We start from the raw sequence: 23,544 nt of genomic DNA, 5'->3' as shown, positions 1-23,544 counted from the left end.
TAATAATTTGATTTGAATTACAATTAGAAACACTTAAATCAGAGGAACAATAATATGGGAACAAACAATCATTTAGAGGATCATTAGATAGAGAAGACGTACAAGCCCAAACAAATAAAAGGAAGGTGGAAAATTGAGCATATTCAGTATTGCAGGTACTTAATATATATAATCTGCCCATACTGGTAATATGTCTATGGTAATATTATCTCTTGTAGAACCCTGCACTGGGAGTAGTGTTACCATGAGGAAAAATAATATTGCATTCAAATTTAGTTTTGTCAAAAAGCCCATATTTAGCCCATAGAGCTCAGATTTACAAAAGGAGGTTCCATTGATCGATGGTGTGATGACCCTGCTCTGTTGCCAGTAAAGCTTAAGTTTACTGGAAGTGATGGACATGAGCTGGCTGGACAAACGTGAATGATTAACCAAACTTAAGAGTTAAGACAAGTACATTTTAATGAAACATTATAATATAATATAATATAATATATAATATATTGCATCACTCAGTCTGTTTTCTGCTTCCTGTCATTGATCATAATATAGGCTAGAGTATATATTTCCCCTTGCTTGCCATGCTTTAAGCGCTTACGGTAGATAGACTGTCTTTTACTTGGCATTTATTAGTCACTCATGCTTTGTAATTAAATCTCTGTTTGAGTGTTAAAGTTAAAGTCCCCCTCCCCATTCAAAAATATTTATGCTTATTGTCTTACAACTTTCAGACAGCGTACACCATATGACACATGTTCGACCCATTCATGAGACACTCACTGTAAGCAGAGAAAGCAGTCTGCTGTGCAGTTCATAAACTTCACTGATAAACCTGAGAATTGCATCACATAATTACCAGATAAAAGTTAAAGGAGCCCCATTATGCACATTTCCAGGTCTATATTTATATTCTGGGGCTCTGCTGGTATTTCTTTGCATGTCGTGCAGTTCAAAGAAAAAAAACCTCTTAATTAACTTTTAATGCAGCCACTCAGTTCAGCCTCTGTGTTACATCCCACAATTTTTCTTTAGTAAGTTTATCTGACAGTGTACCAACAGCTCATACAGACAGTGAAGAGCAGAGATATGAAAGGCCCTCACTCTCGAGTTCTGCTCTGTTGTGGAGGGCTCTGGATGATGATTGGCTGATTCAAAATCTGAAGGAACCAATGAGTTGTATGATTGAAAGGCGCAGCTGGGAAGCAATTAGCTGATGGCACCTGAAGAGAAAACACAGGAGTGTATGCTTCCTCCCGTCCTCACCCCCTCTGTCCTCTGGCTGTGACCCAGAAATTGTTTTCCCTCCACCATCATTGAGGATGTTCCAATCCCTTAAATGCACCTCAGAGGAGAGACAAGAGAGGAGCGAGGAGGCTCATGGGGGAGATTAGAGCAAGGAACCACAGATGTATCCTCTGCAAAAGTTTTTGCACTACTTTTTCTCGTTCTTTACTCAAAATGTTATCAAATACATCTGTACATGTTCGAGCCAAAATCCGATCCGGAATATGAGAGTGGCCAATGCAAACAAGACATGGAAAAACCTGAGCAACAAAGGCTACAGAATGGATGGCTATTAATGAGCATGTGCGACGAGCTGATGTCAAGGTAGAAAAAAAAACATCCCAGACGAAGCGTTCAGAGCACGTTGAAGCCCTGGCTTTTGACTTGTAGGGAGCATTTCCACATGTTAACCTCAAATTTTGGAACTTAGACCATGTTTAACATAGATATCCAACAACATAACAGTGTATAAATAATAGAAAACCAGAAAAAGCATAATGTCTCCTTAAAGGTTAGGGAAAGATAATGGTATTGAAGCACATTACATGACATAAACATGTTAACATTTCACAGGAACCTCAATCTTTCACTAAACCTTAAACAAAGTGCTTTTGTTTCCTAAACCTAACAACACACGGGAATCAGGATGCAAACCTCGGTCTCAGGTATACATCTGCTATTCACCCCGACCGCCTCCCTACAACTTCACTGCAGTAGCACATAAATGTAGCGCTTCATTCATTTGAAAAAAAGTTGCCTGTGAACTTTATCCAGGCAACGATTACATTTGCAATCTTAATCTCAATCAGTACAATTTTAATTGGGAAAACAATTTGGTAGTATGTAGAAATCATTGATAGGGGACAGGGTTGCAATGGCATTTGGTGTGGACCAGTTGAACTTTTGTGTGGCTTGTAACTGTAAAAACAGTTGCAATGTTAGCAACACTGACACTATGTGGCATGGAAAGACAATTCAAGTGAAAAGTGGGGACTTTGTTGCTGTTGTTCCTCCGGTTGTTCACATTATCCCCTTGCAAATTTCTGGCTCAAAAATGTACAGATGTATTTGAGAAGTTTCCATTTCAATTGAAGAACAAGGAGAGAAAGAAATGAAATCCTGCTACTGCTGTTTGTTTACGTTGCCTTCAGAACCGCTGGATGTCTGCTGAGAGGCAGCTGGCCAATCAGAACAGCCTGTTTCAGAGGCTGAACCGAGGGGCTGGATAAAGGACCAGTTTATGATAAATTTTTCTTTTAAAACTGTAAATCATGCAGATATTCCAGTAGAGCTCCAGAATATAAATAAAGACCTGTAAATGTACATGACGTGTCCTGTTTAAATTCCATTTTTAATGGCGGTGTTAATCTCTTGCCTATAGCAAGAATCAGAGCAAAGACTTAGACGAGTTATGTAGTGCAGTTATGTTCTTACTCTTCTCCTGTTTTCTGTGGCAATTTTAATGAAACATACATGTTCTTTCTCGTCTGTTTGGTGCCTCTTCCTATGTACCGTATTACAAGAGTAAATGTCAACATATTTCCTTGTAAAGAATAAAGCTAAATAGATCAGACTGTGTTATGTTGTTTTTTTTGTTGTAGTTGTTTTTGTCCCTCATGACCTGCAGGAAAATCCATATTTAAATGCTGAAATTAATTAAATAGTTCAACCAATATCGCAAAATACTATGTTTATTTGGCTTTATCTCACTCACTTTGTTAAACTGTGACCTAAATACTGCATAGTTTTATATGAGTAGTCTGTCTTGTGAAATATGAGTTGTACCATTCCATTATTTCATAATGCAATTCAAACAACACACACTTGTGTGTGTATGTGGTGAGGGAGGGTTTTGGGAGAGGTGCCCATGTTACAGAGACTGTTATCAATGTGTATTTGTGCATTTCACTGTCCGGAAAGACTTTGATCTGTATAAGTCTGAGGGGACAAACATTAACTCAGCCACAGATACTCTTGTCAGAGAATAATTCCTAAATACAGCAATTCCTGACCCTCACAATGAGATTCTTTCACCTTCTTTGGCTTTTTATCCTGTGGCTGAACATGGATAAATCTTTACAACAGAATGGTAAGAACGTAAGATTTCTGGTCCATTTTCTCTGTAGTTGTACTGCAGTTTAAAAAAACAACATCCATGTGGCTGATCTTGCAACATATTCAACTTAATTTGTCATTTTATCAAATATTAGGACCTTAACTCTTATTTTTCTTAAAACCTCAAAGTGACAAAATCTGACAAAGATGAGAAAAAAATCTGATGTAAACTTTTTTAAGCCTTTTCTGTAATCAAATGTCATGTATCCACATTAACACTGGGGGAGTGATAGGTCTTATTCAGACACCTGCTTCAGCAAAAAGTTTAATTTTCTCTTGAATTTTGAAGGAATCTTCAAATGACCAGTATGAACAGGAAGACTGATTACAGCAAAACCTGTACACCCTATTTAGTGCCAGAGACAGATAATGATTCCTTTCTGTATTTATAAACCCATGATGATGATGATGATGGTTAATCTGATCCTGATCAATTGATACACACATTTTTTTCTCTTATTCTAGAGGTTACATGCCCCAATCAAAAACACCAAGATGTGTATGACTGGAATGTCGATTGGTGGCAGAGAATAACATTGGGTGACACTGCAAGCTATTGGTGTAAGTTAGGGTACAAGAAAACAGATGGCGCTGATAAGCTCACATGCACCAGAGATGGGTGGAGTCCAGATCCACCTTGTCAAGGTATTGTGAATATTTATGCAAGTGGGGAAGGAGCTTTGAAACATCAGGAGGAGAAAATGGAGTAAATAGGAGTCATTTTCTAGTTTATCAACTAATTTTATACAATGTTTTTACCTCTAAGTCTAAAATTAGGACAAAATCTGATTCACTCTGAGGATTTTGGTCCAGTAAAGATTGATCTTTTTTACTCTAATGACCCTTTTTACTCTAATTTGTCCTAGAAACCAAGAGCCGCTAAACTCAGGAACTAAAGCAGGAATTAAAACTCACTTTTTGTGAATTCCTGTTTCTGTTTCTGCAGTATGTCCGGCTTTGGTTACATACACAATACTAGGATGAGTTCATTGTTGGTTTGGCTCTGCATATGAGATTAGAAAATCGCCAGCCTTATCCTTTAAAAGCAGTTGTTAATACAGCCGAACACAGGGAGCCAGCAGTATGGATATCATGACTAAAGATAAAAAATTCTTGTTATTTTTGTTTATGTTGAAACACAGTAGTAGTGTACTAGACTTCTCAACTACAACAAAAAAGAGTGAGATAAAGAGATGAACAATAGAGCAAAGGAGTGAATGAGAGAAATTAAATTCAACTTGTTTAGAAATTTATTTCAATGTTTTATATGAGTAGTCTGTCTTGTGAAATATGAGTTGTACCATTCCATTATTTCATAATGCAATTCAAACAACACACACTTGTGTGTGTATGTGGTGAGGGAGGGTTTTGGGAGAGGTGCCCATGTTACAGAGACTGTTTTCAATGTGTATTTGTGCATTTCACTGTCCGGAAAGACTTTGATCTGTATAAGTCTGAGGGGACAAACATTAACTCAGCCACAGATACTCTTGTCAGAGAATAATTCCTAAATACAGCAATTCCTGACCCTCACAATGAGATTCTTTCACCTTCTTTGGCTTTTTATCCTGTGGCTGAACATGGATAAATCTTTACAACAGAATGGTAAGAACGTAAGATTTCTGGTCCATTTTCTCTGTAGTTGTACTGCAGTTAAAAAAAACAACATCCATGTGGCTGATCTTGCAACATATTCAACTTAATTTGTCATTTTATCAAATATTAGGACCTTAACTCTTATTTTTCTTAAAACCTCAAAGTGACAAAATCTGACAAAGATGAGAAAAAAATCTGATGTAAACTTTTTTAAGCCTTTTCTGTAATCAAATGTCATGTATCCACATTAACACTGGGGGAGTGATAGGTCTTATTCAGACACCTGCTTCAGCAAAAAGTTTAATTTTCTCTTGAATTTTGAAGGAATCTTCAAATGACCAGTATGAACAGGAAGACTGATTACAGCAAAACCTGTACACCCTATTTAGTGCCAGAGACAGATAATGATTCCTTTCTGTATTTATAAACCCATGATGATGATGATGGTTAATCTGATCCTGATCAATTGATACACACATTTTTTTCTCTTATTCTAGAGGTTACATGCCCCAATCAAAAACACCAAGATGTGTATGACTGGAATGTCGATTGGTGGCAGAGAATAACATTGGGTGACACTGCAAGCTATTGGTGTAAGTTAGGGTACAAGAAAACAGATGGCGCTGATAAGCTCACATGCACCAGAGATGGGTGGAGTCCAGATCCACCTTGTCAAGGTATTGTGAATATTTATGCAAGTGGGGAAGGAGCTTTGAAACATCAGGAGGAGAAAATGGAGTAAATAGGAGTCATTTTCTAGTTTATCAGCTAATTTTATACAATGTTTTTACCTCTAAGTCTAAAATTAGGACAAAATCTGATTCACTCTGAGGATTTTGGTCCAGTAAAGATTGATCTTTTTTACTCTAATGACCCTTTTTACTCTAATTTGTCCTAGAAACCAAGAGCCGCTAAACTCAGGAACTAAAGCAGGAATTAAAACTCACTTTTTGTGAATTCCTGTTTCTGTTTCTGCAGTATGTCCGGCTTTGGTTACATACACAATACTAGGATGAGTTCATTGTTGGTTTGGCTCTGCATATGAGATTAGAAAATCGCCAGCCTTATCCTTTAAAAGCAGTTGTTAATACAGCCGAACACAGGGAGCCAGCAGTATGGATATCATGACTAAAGATAAAAAATTCTTGTTATTTTTGTTTATGTTGAAACACAGTAGTAGTGTACTAGACTTCTCAACTACAACAAAAAAGAGTGAGATAAAGAGATGAACAATAGAGCAAAGGAGTGAATGAGAGAAATTAAATTCAACTTGTTTAGAAATTTATTTCAATGTACTGCACATACTAAAGCTGAAAAACAACCATAAAGTAGTCGGCAGATCACTATCGCTCTGTGGTCTTTTCTTATAAGTTCATACAGCCACCAACAGTTATTTCTGCATTTATATATGTCACATTTATATGTGTACAAACAGCTGTGAAGTAAATGTAGCCTCATTACATACAATATATCCTTTATTTAACCAAGTAAAAGTCTCACTGAGATTAAAATCTCTTTTAATCTCAGTGAGACTTTATGTCATATAGAAGCACTTTGTCACACTGCTATCATTAACAACACTCAGTATGTGCAGCACTGAATAATTGCATCTTGTTTTTGTGTTTCTTTTCTTTTTTCAGAAATAAAATGTGACAGAATGGTTTTCCCGAATGCAGACATTAGCAACAATTACAAGCAGGAATACAGAAAAAATGAAGAGGCCCATTATGTCTGCAGGGGTGGTCAATCACGTTTTACTCTTACCTGTACAGCAAAAGGTTGGGAGGGGCAACCCACTTGTGAAGGTGAGGAAGTACAGAACACAATACAGTTTAAATGACAAAGTGTTTTCAAACTATTTTTCTATCAATTTATTACTGTTTTTACATGCATGTATTTACCATCTTGGCTGAACTTGTCAAACTTATTAACTTGCAGTCAATGCCAAACATAGAAAACAACTCCAGTGACTTTTAAATCATTAAGCTGGAAAACAGGGAAGCTCCTGTCTGATAGATAAAAGTAAGCACAAAAAGAGTGAAACTCCAAACTACTGCTAATCATCTGTCATTGACAACTGCTTTCAGGCTGTATAGAAGCTTTCCCCCTCAGTTGATGAAATCCCTCCTGCAGTCTAAAGACAGCACAAAAAATATATGTTCAATCTGCTGCTTGTAATGTGAAAAACAATCTCTGTCAAAGCTCAAAGCCATGAAACATGGTACTCTTTTGCTGGTACTTTGATTAGCTCATGGATATAACAGAACAATTATGAATTAAACAATAATCCTCTCTATGTCCATCTGACACAGCCATCTTGTAATTGTAAGTGGCAGGAAAATAATATATATGTGTTCTGAGTTTGTCACACAACAGAAAAATGTGTAATTAACCACTCAGCCAAATTTGCATGATTAAGAAAACCGGCAAGTGTATAAAATTAGGTTTCAAAATTGTGGAAAAATAAGCAGTATTCTATGCTCTGAAACGCTGGGGGCGAGTCCGCTGAAGGCGCTAAAAGCACAGTCCAACTGAACAGCCTCTGAGTGAACAAAGATAGACAGGATAGGATAGATAGGAGTAATTTCCTAGTTATGTATTTATGGACAAGTGGACCAAAAACCATGCCATTATTTTTGATTGTGGGGGACTGCAGATGCAAATTAGCTTTGAGCTAACTCCGGTGCAGTGCATCTTTAACATTTAAAAACTGCACACTATCCCAATCAGTAAATCAAATCAAATAACAGAGTCACTGGATCCCCTCACTGTAGGGGTCAAGCATTCAGATCTGTACTGGCTTTTCCTTTAATTTGTCAACCGTCTGTATGTATACAGTGCATTCAAAAAGTATTCAGACTCCTTCACTTTTTTCACATTTTGTTATGTTGCAACCTTATGCTAAAATCGTTTAGCGTAAGGTTGCGCTGACAGGCTCACATGCATCAGAGATGGGTGGAGTCCAGATCCACCTTGTCAAGGTATTGTGAATATTTATGCAAGTGGGGAAGGAGCTTTGAAACATCAGGAGGAGAAAATGGAGTAAATAGGAGTCATTTTCTAGTTTATCAACTAATTTTATACAATGTTTTTACCCCTAAGTCTAAAATTAAGACAAAATCTGCATCACTCTGAGGATTTTGGTCCAGTAAGGATTGATCTTTTTTACTCTAATGACCCTTTTCCACTAATTTGTCCTAGAAACCAAGAGCCGCTAAACTCAGGAACTAAATCAGGGATTAAAACTCACTTTTTTTTTTTACAACTTCACTGCAGTAGCATATGTGTGTGTGTGTGTGTGTGTGTGTGTGTGTGTGTGTGTGTGTGTGTGTGTGTGTGTGTGTGTGTGCGCGTGTGTTTGTGTCTGCATTCTTCAACAGAGATCACATGTGATAAACCTGAGATTGAAAATGGTTATGTGATTGGAGAAATCCACACGTACAAGGAAGATGACATCTTGGATTTTGCATGCAATCCTAAATATAAACCCAGTGAAGAAAGAAATTCAAAATGCATAAAACTAGGAAACACAGCAAACTGGAGCCCCACACCTGCATGTGAACGTGAGTATAAATCAAGTAATTCAGTTTATTGGTTTTATCACACTGACTAGTAAAAATTGGTGCTGGATGGATGGATGTCATGGTGTTGTAGTCTGTCTTGTTACAACAAACTAACAGGTAATATGCTTCATTTCTCAACAAATGCAGCAGTAAGATGTGAACTGACGCTGCCGGCACTCAAAGGAACCACGTATGACCCTGCTCACAGAAGTTTTTTTCCACCTGGTGCCACAGTAAGAGTCATATGTGGAGAGAAGTATGGGATTACTACCCGTCAGGACCCCTCAGCAGTGTCTACTTGCCAAGACAACGGACAGTGGGACATCAGACCGATATGCCAGGGTAAAAAACTACATAAACTTTAGTGCCAGAGACAGATAATGATTCCTCTCTGTATTTATAAACCCATGATAATGATGATGATGATGATGATGATGATGGTTAATCTGATCCTGATCAATTGATACACACATTTTTTTCTCTTATTCTAGAGGTTACATGCCCCGATCAAAAACACCGAGATGTGTATGACTGGAATGTCGATTGGTGGCAGACAATAACATTGGATGACACTGCAAGCTATAGGTGTAGGTCAGGGTACAAGAAAACAGATGGCGCTGATAAGCTCACATGCACCAGAGATGGGTGGAGTCCAGATCCACCTTGTCAAGGTATTGTGAATATTTATGCAAGTGGGGAAGGAGCTTTGAAACATCAGGAGGAGAAAATGGAGTAAATAGGTGTAATTTTCTAGTTTATCAACTAATTTTATACAATGTTTTTACCCCTAAATCTAAAATTAGGACAAAATCTGCATCACTCTGAGGATTTTGGTCCAGTAAGGATTGATCTTTTTTACTCTAATGACCTTTATCCACTAATTTGTCCTAGAAACCAAGAGCCGCTAAACTCAGGAACTAAATCAGCAATTAAAACTCACTTTTTGTGAATTCCTGTTTGTGTTTCTGCAGTATCTCAGGCTTTGGTTACATACACAATACTAGGATGAGTTCATTGTCGCCAGCCTTATCCTTTAAAAGCAGTTGTTAATACAGCCGAACACAGGGAGCCAGCAGTATGGATATCATGACTAAAGATAAAAAAATTCTTGTTATTTTTGTTTATGTTGAAACACAGTAGTAGTGTACTAGACTTTTCAACTACAATAAAAAAGAGTGAGATAAAGAGATGAACAATAGAGCAAAGGAGTGAATGAGAGAAATTAAATTCAACTTGTTTAGAAATTTATTTCAATGTACTGTACATACTTAAGCTGAAAAACAGCCATAAAGTAGTCGGCAGATCACTATCACTCTGTGGTCTTTTCTTATAAGTTCATACAGTCCAGTTCACCAACAGTTATCTCTGCATTTATATATGTCACATTTATATGTGTACAAACAGCTGTGAAGTAAATGTAGCCTCATTACATACAATATATCCTTTATTTAACCAAGTAAAAGTCTCACTGAGATTAAAATCTCTTTTAATCTCAGTGAGACTTTATGTCATATAGAAGCACTTTGTCGCACTTCTATCATTAACAACACTCAGTATGTGCAGCACTGAATAATTGCATCTTGTTTTTGTTTTTCTTTTCTTTTCTTTTTTCAGAAATAAAATGTGACAGAATGGTTTTCCCGAATGCAGACATTAGCAACAATTATGAGCAGGAATACAGAGAAAATGGAAAGGCCTATTATGTCTGCAGGGGTGGTCAATCACGTTTTACTCTTACCTGTACAGCAAATGGTTGGGAGGGGCAACCCACTTGTGAAGGTGAGGAAGTACAGAACACAATACAGTTTAAATGACAAAGTGTTTTCAAACTATTTTTCTATCACTTTATTTCTGTTTTTACATGCATGTATTTACCATCTTGGCTGAACTTGTCAAACTTATTAACTTGCAGTCAATGCCAAACATAGAAAACAACTCCAGTGACTAAATCATTAAGCTGGAAAACAGGGAAGCTCCTGTCTGATAGATAAAAGTAAGCACAAAAAGAGTGAAACTCCAAACTACTGCTAATCATCTGTCATTGACAACTGCTTTCAGGCTGTATAGAAGCTTTCCCCCTCAGTTGATGAAATCCCTCCTGCAGTCTAAAGACAGCACAAAAAATATATGTTCAATCTGCTGCTTGTAATGTGAAAAACAATCTCTGTCAAAGCTCAAAGCCATGAAACATGGTACTCTTTTGCTGGTACTTTGATTAGCTCATGGATATAACAGAACAATTATGAATTAAACAATAATCCTCTCTATGTCCATCTGACACAGTATCTAGGTTTACACACAGTTTCGAGACTCATGTATATATAACCAATATGCAGTGCCAACTTGTAATTGTAAGTGGCAGGAAAATAATATATATGTGTTCTGAGTTTGTCACACAACAGAAAAATGTGTAATTAACCACTCAGCCAAATTTGCATGATTAAGAAAACCGGCAAGTATATAAAATTAGGTTTCAAAATTGTGGAAAAATAAGCAGTATTCTATGCTCTGAAATGCTGGGGGCGTGTCCGCTGAAGGCGCTAAAAGCACAGTCCAACTGAACAGCCTCTGAGTGAACAACACTCATACCAAACTCCTGTATAACAATACACAATTTTAAATAGGCCTTGTTAGTAGGTGTAAGGCAAGCAACGTGGATGATATTTTAACAATAAAGTAACATTAGGAGCCACTGGTTAAATCGGCACCTATTTTGTAGGTAAATGTGGACTTGTTTCAGTAAAAACTTAACTTAAATGATTAATTAACAAGTGATCCATCACAATCATTATTATATTAAGTTGTCGTTTTTTTTTATGTAGTTTGCTACACTTAACGTTACTAAAAATAAGATAAAGGAGCAATTGCCTCTCACGTCTTGCTTTTTGGTGAAGTGCTGCCCACACAGTTGGTACTAAAGCCGAAGCCACGGGCGGCGGCCAGTGTCTGCCGCTGCTGGCACCACATCCATTGACTCTACCCGTCTTCCAAGCCGAACAGCCGGTGCTGAAGCCGAAGCCGCTGGCGGCTCCACCCATCAATGGATGCTTCAGCTGGTTTAAACGAACTCCTTGAGCACTAATGTTGACCGGAAATGGTCCCATTTATCAGTAACAGCAGATTATTAGAAGTGAATCCCAGTTGTCTCTGATTAAAGTTTGTAAAACTACCTGATGTAAAAATAGTAACTATGAGTACGTGTGCTCTAGTGTTTATATAGTGAGGGAAGGGTCATGCTAGTAACCCGTCTACATCATCGAGCCACCATTTCAGGCCCGTCCAAAAAATCCTGAGCACAGAAATGGTGAAAAACAGTTTAACGCTCTAACTCCACAATTCAGTACTACATAGTTCACAGTCTTTTCACATGTTTTCAGCAATTATTTTCTAACGTGTAAAATGTGTTTAAAAGAGATCTCAGATTTTCCTTTACACAGACTTTAAAATGCATTGTTTTGCAGCTTTGAGGTGCAATAAGTGCAATTACAGCTTTTACATCCTAAATTAACAGCAGCTGTATTTCCTCATTTTTTAATTTGGCGTAAATTTCAAATGTCAAAACTTGCTTTTCTAAGGAGAAGGCAAAATGGATGGAGTGATAATCCTGTCCTTGTTATTTTGAATCTATATTCATTCACCACATGCTCGGAAGACAACGTTGGAATAACTTTCCCATGTTAAGTCCCCCTCCATTCAAAATATGTTTTTCTTCTTCATACTTCAGTTGGATGATTGAGCTTCACTGTGCAGAATGATGTATGTGCCAAAAAGTACGGTGGCCCTGAAGTGACAAATAGGAAAACACAACAACTCACAAAACACAACATTTAACAAAAAACAACAACAAATCACAAAACACAACAACAAATAACAAAACACAACAGCAAATCACAAAGCACAACAACAAATAACAAAAAACAACAACAAATCACAAAACACAACAGCAAATCACAAAGCACAACAACAAATAACAAAAAACAACAAATAACAAAACACAACAGCAAATCACAAAGCACAACAACAAATAACAAAAAACAACAACAAATCACAAAACACAACAGCAAATCACAAAGCACAACAACAAATAACAAAACACAACAGCAAATCACAAAACACAACAACAAATAACAAAACACAACAACAAATAACAAAAAACAACAGCAAATCACAAAACACAACAACAAATAACAAAACACAACAGCAAATGACAACAACTACCGATTTGTTGTCGTGTTTTCTCTTTTGTTAATTTGATTTGCAATTCGTTGTTGTGTTTTGTTATTTGTTGTTGTTTTTTGCCATTTGTTGTTGTGTTTTGTTATTTGTTGTTGTTTTTTGTCATTTGTTGTTGTGTTTTGTTATTTGTTGTTGTGTTTTGTTATTGTGACACACAGCTAGTTTGGACAGAATCCTGGTCCAGTATCCAACTTGCACCTTCAGTGCACAAATACCAAGAATGGACTTTTTAGCAAAGTCGAAGACATCTTGTGTCCAGCAGTTCAACTTTTGAATTATATATAATATTGATAATTTCTGGAATTTTGAATGAGGGAGAGGAAGTAGACGTCTTTTTAAGGATTTTAACAGGATAATTGAACTTCTTTGAAAAAAATCCATATCAGACACAATATTATATGATATAATATTCATGGTAGAGCATTTTTCATACCTCTAAAAACACATCTAGAGGAGATCTTCAAGAACTATAATAATTGTTTTAAATCCTAAACCTAATAATATTTCCAAATATGCTGCAGTCAAGCAGTTTCGGGCCATTCACAACCATTTTCCTACCTTGAAACTCAATATTGTTTCCGCTTTGTGGGTGTGATCAGTGGTAGAAAGTACATTTACTCAAGGAGTATACTGTACTTAAAGTTACACTTTCCTTATTTTTAATAGTGCATTAGTTCATCTCTCAGTATTGACTGATTTCCCAAAGCCACTCAACCCCAGATCCTTTTGTTTCTGTTGAAAATGTAAATCTTCAGCAGAAATAACATGTAAACAACATGTTTAAAATATATATTTTAATTTTTAAAAAAGGGGGCTCAGTAATTTTCCTAAAACAGCCAGGCACTGTAGTTTTCAGCAAAGGTTACTCAAACAGTAATAGTAATCGTTCATTTATTGGAGACTATTTTCAGCCACTTGGTTCTCTAATGAATATTTACAGCTGCAGTGTACTGTATGCATGTATGAGGAACTGACTTACTGTTCATGTTCATGGTAATAAAGAACTGTAACTTTTTCTTTGTTTTTTACAGATACCATAACATGTCCCAAAGCTGAAATTGAAAATGGATTTGGAATTGTAATAAGTGGAACACTGCACTATGCCTGCGAAGAAGGTTATAAGCTTGTCACTAAAGGCTGGTGGGGTGAAGCCAAATGTGACAAGCGCAAGTGGTCTACAATCCAAAAATGCATCGGTAATGAATTTTGAATGCCTTACTGGTCTAGATATAACCTGCATGAAGCAAAGTTACCACAGCAGCTTGTTGATGTTTTAATTAGAAAATAAAATGAGATTTTGAGGTTTTAATCAGTAAAGTTTTCCTTGCTTAAGAAACACTACATAAACACAAAAAACAAACAAAAAAAATCAGTAAAACAATGAAGCATTGGTTCGCTGCCTGGTCACTGTATGCTTAAAGTGAACATATCATGCTTTTTGTGATTTTCTGTTATTTTTATACTGTTATGATGTTGGATCTCTATGTTAAACATGGTCAAAGGTCCAAATCAGGAGGTGAACATATGTGAAAAAGTCGAAAGCCAGTACAGTACATGAAAAAGAAGCAAAATCCTACTACTACTTGTTTGTTTACGTAGCCTCCAGAGCTGGTGGAAGTCTGCTGAGAGGCAACTTCTGGGAGCTAACCAATCAGAACAGAGCAGGGCTCATCAGAAGGGGGGCCATAAGATAAATGAGAAGTTTTTTCAACTGTGAATCAGGCAAAGATGTTCACATAGAGCCCCAGAATAAAAATATAGACAATGTGCATCTTATGTACCTCTAAGCTATGCATTGATATTGCTGATGGATGAATTCTTCTCTTTAAATGTCTCTCAATATACTGTATTGTTTCTTTTAACATGTTTTCTTTATCTCACACAGTGTTACCTGGTTTGTTCCAGACTTGAACTCATTTTCAAAACAGAAATTTGGTTTACTTACTGCATGTTTGTTAGCTACAATATATGGATCTAATGTTTATTATCATATCCACTCTAGATGAAAACAGTTGTGGAAAAGTGCCTAGTATTACTAATGGGAGAGTGATCTATGGAACTGATATGAATCGAGATTCCTTCCAGATTGAATGTAACAAAGGATATCTTGCTTGGATTAGTGAACTAACCTGTCAAAACGGGAAATGGCAATCTGGAGAAATACCATTCAAAAAGATCTGTGCACGTGAGTCATCTTCAGTCTTATTTTATCAGATATTATTGTTTATAAAAACGTATATGAGATGTATGTTAATACTTCTCATGTTTCATCTCTTGCAGCTATCTTCGAGCCCTGTGAGGCCCCACCTAGAGTAGAGAATGCAGTTGTTAGTGGTGCATATCAGAAGGAATACTCGTCTGGCTCTACAGTAACTTATCTGTGCCGCCAGAAGTATACAATGGAGGGAGAAGGCATGATTACATGCACAAATGGGCATTGGGATAAGGTGGACATTAATTGTACATGTACGTACTTTCAAAAGCATTGCACAAAACCTTTAACACAATTCCAGTTGGGTAGTATGTTGACTTATCAAGATGCCGAATGCTATTATGAATGTATGGAAGAAAAATGGAATTTTGGAAGTTTTCCAGTTTTGCATTCAGTGGCTCTCCCCTTTTAAACCAGATGTGGATGGGTTCAATTTATACTTTTGATTTGACCTGTGTAGACAAGGATACAAGTAACTTTCTGGCAATAAGAAACGTGTTACATTTGCAAATATGTTACAAAAAAATCTGTATTTATTCCCAGCTGAGCTTTCAATACAACATCAAGAGCATTTAGCCTGAAATTGATGTATTTAGCTAATCACATTAAGTCATATAATAAGAATATTTCTGCTGTCCGAGCAATAATACCTTGAGAAAAAAACTCTTTAACATTTAGATTGTGATTGAAAAGCAAGTGGTAAAATAATACATTTAAAAACAACACTGCTAAAACTTAAATCCAGCAAATGACATTTCTAACTCAAAACAATCTAATTGGACATGTCAGGTAACAATGTATTTCTTACATTTTCTTAGTGCACTGTCACAAGCCCGAAGATGAGATGGATATAATGAGGGTCACCGAGGATAAAGAAAGATATGTGCATGATGATGTCATTGAGTATAGATGTATCTCACCTAGTGAAAAAGCTGGCAGGGCAACATGTGTCAACGGCGAATGGGATAAACCAGTAACATGTAAAGGTAAGAAGGTCAAATGGAAGCAGATTTAGAGCATAGGTGCCGATTTTTTGAAGTCTATCTGAACACAATTCTCACAAACCATATGTAGGTTGGGAGAGTTGTGGGTCCTCCTCATTATACTGACCACAAGGAGATCTCTTAGTAGTGTAACTACGCTGTAAAAGATGGGGCGCAAAATCCACAGTCCTCTTTCTGTTTAAAAATGTATTGTTAGGTTCAGCCAAAGCTAATTTGGTTTCAGCAGTCTAAGCAAGCTAAATCATGTTGGTATCTTAGTCTTGGTAGTCACATATAGGTTTATTGGCAGTGTTTTGTCCCAGAAATATCAGGAAGTATCCATCTGCCGCAGCTCAAGAAGGAAACACTTTCTGGGAAAACTCAAGGAGGGGATTTCTTACTAAAAAGACTAACTTTGGAAAATATGCACACACAATTTAGCTAACTCAGAATTCTGAAGCCTCATATTAGGGTTTCGTTAAACTTCAGAGTGCATTTTTGTACAAAACAAGAACTGTGGATTTTTTCCCCCATTTCTTGCAGTTCAGTCAAGGCCTGTGACCGATAACGCTTTCAACATTCATATGGTATATGAGAACTGTATTTAAGATGGAAAAATCTGCACCAACACCTGGGCGGTAAAAGATAATAACTAAAGGAAAATATAATACTTTATGTGAGTACTAATCATAGTGGAGTTTTCCTGACAGGCAATTTAAATCTATGTACAAATACCATAAGTGTACTCTGGTTATGAGTTTGCAGCTAAGATGAGATGATTCTATTCTCAGAAATATTTAATGAGCAAGTGATGACAGATGGAGATCTGTGCATTTGGCATAGAATTTAATATATAATAATATAGATAAAATGTATAAATGTATGTAACGTATCCAGTGTATTTTATTGAATGCCAAACTATTTTACATGTACATATTACCAACTTGGAAAAAAGTGAACATTACAGGAAAGTTCATTAGGACTATTTAAAACTGCTTGCTTGTGTAGTACAGAGAAATTATATGAGAAACAAGATATTATCATTGGCATATCATGAGAGATTAAAGATGAAAAGTGCACCAGGAGTTGAGAATTAAAAACTATACTGAGTGTTGGCAGTCATATTTTGCTTCTATAGCTACAGTGGGTTCAAAAATTATAGAAAATGTAACTATCTTTACTGCACCTTATGAAAATTTCGTGAGAAAAAGAAAATTGATGAACATTTTCTCTTAATGAAAAATAGCCTGTGTAGCTATTAATCAGACTGAAAGAGGGAAATACAGGTTGAAAAATATACTTTTTGGACGGCACAATACCATGAGTAACAAAAAACAAAAAAATAAAACATGCTTGGTTAATATCCTAAACAGAGTCGTACAAGACAAAGGTTTCATATTTGCAAGGTCACTGTAAATGCAACTATCTTTGTTTTATCATACAGAGGTAAAGACTTAGACATAGATTTACATCAGATTTGGGTTCATGAGACCCAAAAAGTTGGATCATAAGTCATATATGCTGCTGTTTATATAAACCTGGTGATAAAACTGTTTTTCTTCCTTAAAACAGACACATGCACAGTCACAGATGTACTTGGCAAAGCAAAGCTTCACAAATATGTAGAAGGTGCACAACTAAGGGAAGGAGAAAAGTTAAGGTTTTATTGCAACCTGCGTGGACACATTCTTCAAGGGAAGGAAGAGGTCGAATGTTTAGCAGACGGACAATGGAGTGGTCCCTTCCCAACATGTGGAGGTAAATAAATCCTTCTCGTATCCCTTTGTTCCTTATCTGAGGAAATGATGGTTAAAGGTGGTCCATGACCTAGCTTTCAGATGTTTCCCTCAGAGGGCTTGCGTTCACTCTATTTACCTTGCCTTTTAAAGGAAAACTGCAAAGGAAGAGGGGCAATTTCTTTATATTGTGAAGCAATTCATGCTGAAACTGCTATTTCAGGATGAGGTGGACTGTAAAGCCACATCAAATTTAACCCAGCTTTTTATTTGTGAGAAACATGTCAATTTCATGCATATTATCTTTTGTGCTGCTATTTTCTTCTTCCTGAAATATAGCAGTTATTCTTAGTGTTTCATGTTTTATATAAATAATTTAGACCCCATTTTACTGGGTATTAACATGTAATCTGGATATTTTACATGAATAGGGAAAAGTAAGTAATTTCATTACAGATAAAATGCAACATATGACTGAATCAGCCAGGCCACATCTCAGCCAGATTTAAATGCAATTTATAACTCTGTCTCTTCCTGCTATCTCAAGCTGCCCAGCTAAGAAAGATATAGCCGAATCCTTCCTCTGCAAAGGAAAAATAAGCAGAGCCCATACAGCAGTATCACTCTGGGAGACTCTCAAGGGACCGCTATGACATGAGTACAAGGCGAGGGTCACATGAACAACGCGGGTAGCCAAAGTAGTGCTAGTGCTAGCAAGCCTCTCCATCAGCACTGATTTCCTTTTACAGTATAGACAAATCTGCTGGCTGATTTATGTGTTGCACTCTAAAGCAACACTGCCATTACTGCGGTGGCAGAATTTAACTGGATGCATTTACACTGACAGCAAAAGCACAGATATTTGGCTTGTTCACAGTCAGCAGTCGTCCCCTCCAGCAGATGAAGATATACATCAATGTGGAAGGTTTTCACTCTCAACACACTTGTGTGAAATTGGTTATGACACAGAATTTTGGAAAAGAATAACAATAATGCATCAACTCTGTCTGACCTCCATGGCATGGATGTGAAATGTCCGTAAACCCAGCAGGGCTTATTTGTTAGCTGATTATAAATCATCAAACCTACAGTCCAGAGTAGCAAGCTAGTAAGAGATTTGTGGGGTGATGGCTGACCATCTGCTCTGTGTAGGAAAACCACTCGGTCACTGGACAGTCTGTAGTTTGTATGTCATTCATAATGCACGTGGATCTTAAGGATTCAACCAAGTTAAATTGATTTCATGGAACAAAGACTCGTGGATTTTACTTTTATTTTTCTTTAGCCTGAAGGCAAAGCTTTCAATTTACTAGTCCATCTACATTCCAACTCTCACCTATGTTCATAAGCTTTGGATAGTGACTGAAAAAATAAGAATGTCTCCATTTAGGGGTGGCCTGGGCACATTCAGCTGGTAGGAGACTCCAGGGCAGACCCAGAATATGCTGGAGGGATTTTGTATCTCATATAGTTTGGGAATATTTTAGGGTCCCTCAGGAGAAGCCGGAGGACGTTGCTGGGGAGAAAGAAGTCTTGGTTACCTTGCTCATTCTAGTGACCTGGACCCAAATAAGCAGTGGAGAATGCATGGTTGTTTTTTGTTTGTTTGTTTGTTTACATCTAGCCATCTGTTAAATCTGGAGTAAAATCATGTGAAAAGTTTAAATTATGTAGAATGTAACCTTAATTTTAATGGCATTGGATTACCATATTTTGAACACATGACAGGTTATATATCTGGGTAAAAATGCTTAAAAAAGTGAAAGTTGTGGCCTCTCTGGGTACGTTATGTTTTCATTCTGTTATTTATGCCAATGTATGGTTTAAATGACAATACATTTGAACTTGAATGGTGTTAGCCTAGTCAGCAAGGTTGCTGAAAATCATTCTATGAATCTATACACCTATCTCCATTCTGCCACGAGATCTTTGCCTTGCATGTCATGCTGGCCCACCTGGTGTATCCTGCATTGCGTGCCTTGACTTGCGACATGGCGTGTACTGTATATTGACAAGTCTGAAAGGTTCCGTCTACCTAATTGGTATATTGAGATCCAAGATGCAAAGGCCTGTCATCAGGTGTCATTATCTTGATAATGTAGCCAGATTAAAAGCATGTTAATATCAGGATGTAAATGTAGTCATATGAATAACAATAGATATACATATAGACATAAAGACCATGAGAAAAATAATTACACAGTTTTTCTGGAAACTATTAATTTATATTTATTTTTGTCATAATGTCATAATAATGTCTAAACTTCTACTTTCTCTGTTATCACCCACATTCTTTTAGTTCCTTCGCGCTGTGGAATACCACCTCGCCTTGCAAATGGATTCACCAAGACCACCACTAAACATCACTATGAGCATGATGAAAAAGTTGAATACATGTGTAAGAACCGCTACGTCATGGAGGGCAAGCCTTTCAAAACCTGCAACAATGGTGAATGGGCTGGAGAGATGAGATGCCACCGTAAGTCATAATTCCCTTCATATTTTTAATCTTGCATTTTGGGTAATTATTTTACATAGATAAAAACATTAATTGAAACTTCTGAAATGTATAAGTTGCTCTGCCAAAATATGCTGATAACATCATAAATCTAATTGGCAAGCCAGGATGATATGGTGCACAGGATATAATTTTGCATCGAGTTTGTTTTCATTATATATTTTATTTTGGTTAATTTGTGCATCATGTTTAACCGCCAAATTCATTCAGATAATACAAAAGATTAAATGAGTGTTTTTGACAGGTCAGAAACACTGTTAAATTTCATATGTACCTGAGAGAAAGTACCAGAAAACTGGTGAATGCTGCAAGTTATGCTGATAACATCACAACTTTGCTGTACAAAGCCCAAATACAGTAACTACATATTTGGTGAAAATTAAGTTGAGACAGGAATCTGACTTTTTGGAATCTGTTATTACAATATAAAGATTATGTTGAAGAAATGTTTAATTTCTGTAAGTCAACATGTTAAATTGTTACAGAGATAGACCGATAGACAGCTGAAACAAAAGCGATACATCAAGTGAAAGCTAGCTGGTGAGATAGACACTTTCGATTGCAGATAGTTTAAAGTAGTGCAGTATCTGCATTTTTCTAGGTTTTAGGTTCTTCTTAATTCAAATATAATTACATTTAAATTGTGTATGGATTTTTTAACCGTTCAAATGGACAAGAAAGATGAAAGAACACATTTTGTTTGTACATAGATAGTTTCCACTGCAGATAGTTTAAAGTAGTGCAGTATCTACATTTTGGGTGGTTTTAGGTTCTTAACCAACCTAAACAGACATAAAATAAAGGCAATATAACCTTCCTATCGGTTTTGTGGTTTGCTGGCCTGCAATGTGTGCTCTCTATACAGAATATTGTAATTTAATATGATACTGATGAAATTCTGGTGAAATTCATGTGATTTGATATCTTTTAAATCACATATAATTACATTTAAATTGTGTATTGATTTTTATTGATAACCATTCAAATGGACAAGAAAGATGATGATACTGATTACATACTAAACATGTATTTTTACCCAACATTGGCAACAATCATATATGGAGTATGCTGTACATTCAGTCATCACATGAATGTTATTTATCTGTTATTTTTTACAGAACCCTGCACCTTGGATAGAGAAGTCATGAGCACACATAATGTTAACCTATTAAATATTTATTTTATTCAATATAAATTAATAATACATTAAATATCTGTTAATCAATTTTGATTTAACGGCATAAACCTTGTAGAATACTGATTTCCTAAAAGAAATTCAGCTTCATTTCCCTTGTCAGAGCTTTTTTTTCTCATCTTTCTCAACTATTTCCATAAAACAGGAGCAAACAGCTGATGTGCCAGTTGGTTTAGTTCTCCTTTTCCTTTAGCTTGTTCTTGATCTGTGATCTGATCACAGTGTCAAGATAAAGAGAGTGCTTATTAATACCAGATGTAAATACAAAGACTAAATCATATCTTGTTATCAGAATAACATGCCCAGATAAACAGCACATGTTAATACTGACTGTACATATAGTCATTAAAAGTCACAATGGAAACATATAGATATACAGGGTTCTATAAGAAAGACTTACAAGAGCTTTTCTGAAAATGACTTATTTGTATTTATTTTTTTAGTTGTTTCCATTTACATTCACTTTTAAGGCCACAAAACATGTGACTGAAAAATATTGTGTAACTGCAAATCAGAGTCAAACATCTGTCACTCTAGAAAAATGTCATATTTTCACCTCAATAATGTCTAAATATTTACTTTCTCTGTTATCACCCACATTATTTTAGTTCCTGCAGGCTGTGAAAGACCACCTGTCCTTGCAAATGGAGACACCACGACCAGTGCTAAACCTCGATATGAGCATAATGAAAGAGTTGATTACATATGTCAGCGATACTACATCATGGAGGGCGAGCCTTACCAAACCTGCAACAATGGTGAATGGACTGGAGAGATAAAATGCCTCAGTAAGTCATATTCATATTTTAATCTTGCATTTTGCGTAATTATTTTACATAGATAAAAACATTAATTGAAACTACTGAAATGTATAAGTTCCTGGGCCAAAATATGCTGATAACATCATCAAATCTAATTGGCAAGCCACGATGATATGGTGCACAGGATATAATTTTGCATCAAGTTTGTTTTTATTATATGTTTTATTTTGCTTAATTTGTGCATCATGTTTAAACTCCATTCAGATAATACAAAAGATTAAATGAGTGTTTTTGATAGGTCAGAACCACTCTTAAATTTCATATGTACCTGAGAGAAAGTATTCTGCTGTACAAAGCCAAAATACAGTAACCAAATGAAGAAATGTATTATTTCTGTAAGTCAACATGTTAAATTGTTACAGAGATAGACCAATAGACAGCTGAAACAACAAAAGATATAGCCATGAACGCTAGCTGGTGAGATAGATACTTTCCATTGTAGATCATTTAAAGTAGTGCAGTATCTTAATCAATCTAAAAAGGTATAAAATAAGGCAATATAACCTTCCTATCTGTTTCATGGTTTTCTGGCATGCAATGTGTGCTCTATATACAGAGTATTGTAATTTAATATGATACTGATTACACACTAAATATATATTTTACCCAACACTGACAATAATCATATATGGAGTATGCTGTACATTCAGTCATCACATGAATGTAATGTTATTTATCTGTTATCTTTTACAGAACCCTGCACTGTGGATAGAGAACTCCTGATAGCACATAATCTTGAATTCAGACATAAAGGTGCAGATAAATTGTATTCAGCCCATGATGATGTAATAGGGTTCCGGTGTGTCACAGGAACAAGACATGACGGCAGAGTGAGAATGCGTCAGAAGTGTAATGATGGTGTGGTGGACCTGCCAACTTGCCATTAAGAGTTTTAGTCAGCTGGAAGTGTTAAACATGAGCTGTCTGGACAAACATGTAAAAGATAATCAGAGTTAATTTTTTAATGACAAAATTAACAGTTGACAGTTGTGCACTGGTCCACTGTCTATACTTCAGTTTTCAATATTAATAAAACATATACAGTTTGTTCACTTTGTTTTTTCTGCCTTCACAATCAGACGCATGTATATGTTTTATGCGAGTAAACATTTGTGATAACTGAAAACTTACCTCTTTAGACAGATGTGGTCTAGACAGAAAATTTACTCTATAAAGATATTTTGTGATTGTATTTTTAAAAGGTAAAACATTTCTACCTTTGTTTTTAAGTGAGAAAGAGGAGCTCTACTTGGCCATGACCAATGAAATGGAGAAATGTGGAATG

The 23,544-nt window shown here is 36.1% G+C and overlaps 1 protein-coding gene across 1 annotated transcript; it reads left to right on the top strand.

Moving 5' to 3' along the window:
• Positions 1–4,979: 4,979 nt before the first annotated feature.
• Positions 4,980–23,311, top strand: LOC121900587 (complement factor H-like). Its single transcript, XM_042417017.1, has 14 exons — positions 4,980–5,004; positions 5,493–5,672; positions 8,376–8,558; positions 8,706–8,900; positions 9,050–9,229; positions 10,173–10,337; positions 13,826–13,990; positions 14,797–14,886; positions 15,075–15,260; positions 15,825–15,992; positions 17,562–17,747; positions 20,025–20,204; positions 22,047–22,226; positions 22,953–23,311. Exons 1-14 carry the CDS (start codon positions 4,980–4,982, stop codon positions 23,144–23,146), a joined length of 2,277 nt encoding a protein of 758 aa, XP_042272951.1. The 3' UTR covers positions 23,147–23,311.
• The last annotated feature ends 233 nt before the right edge of the window (positions 23,312–23,544 follow it).

Source organism: Thunnus maccoyii, chromosome 7 (genome assembly GCF_910596095.1).
Source record: "Thunnus maccoyii chromosome 7, fThuMac1.1, whole genome shotgun sequence".
Lineage (NCBI taxonomy): Eukaryota > Metazoa > Chordata > Actinopteri > Scombriformes > Scombridae > Thunnus > Thunnus maccoyii.
The sequence above is the reverse complement of the archived record's forward strand: the minus strand, read 5'-3'. Positions and strand labels throughout refer to the sequence as shown.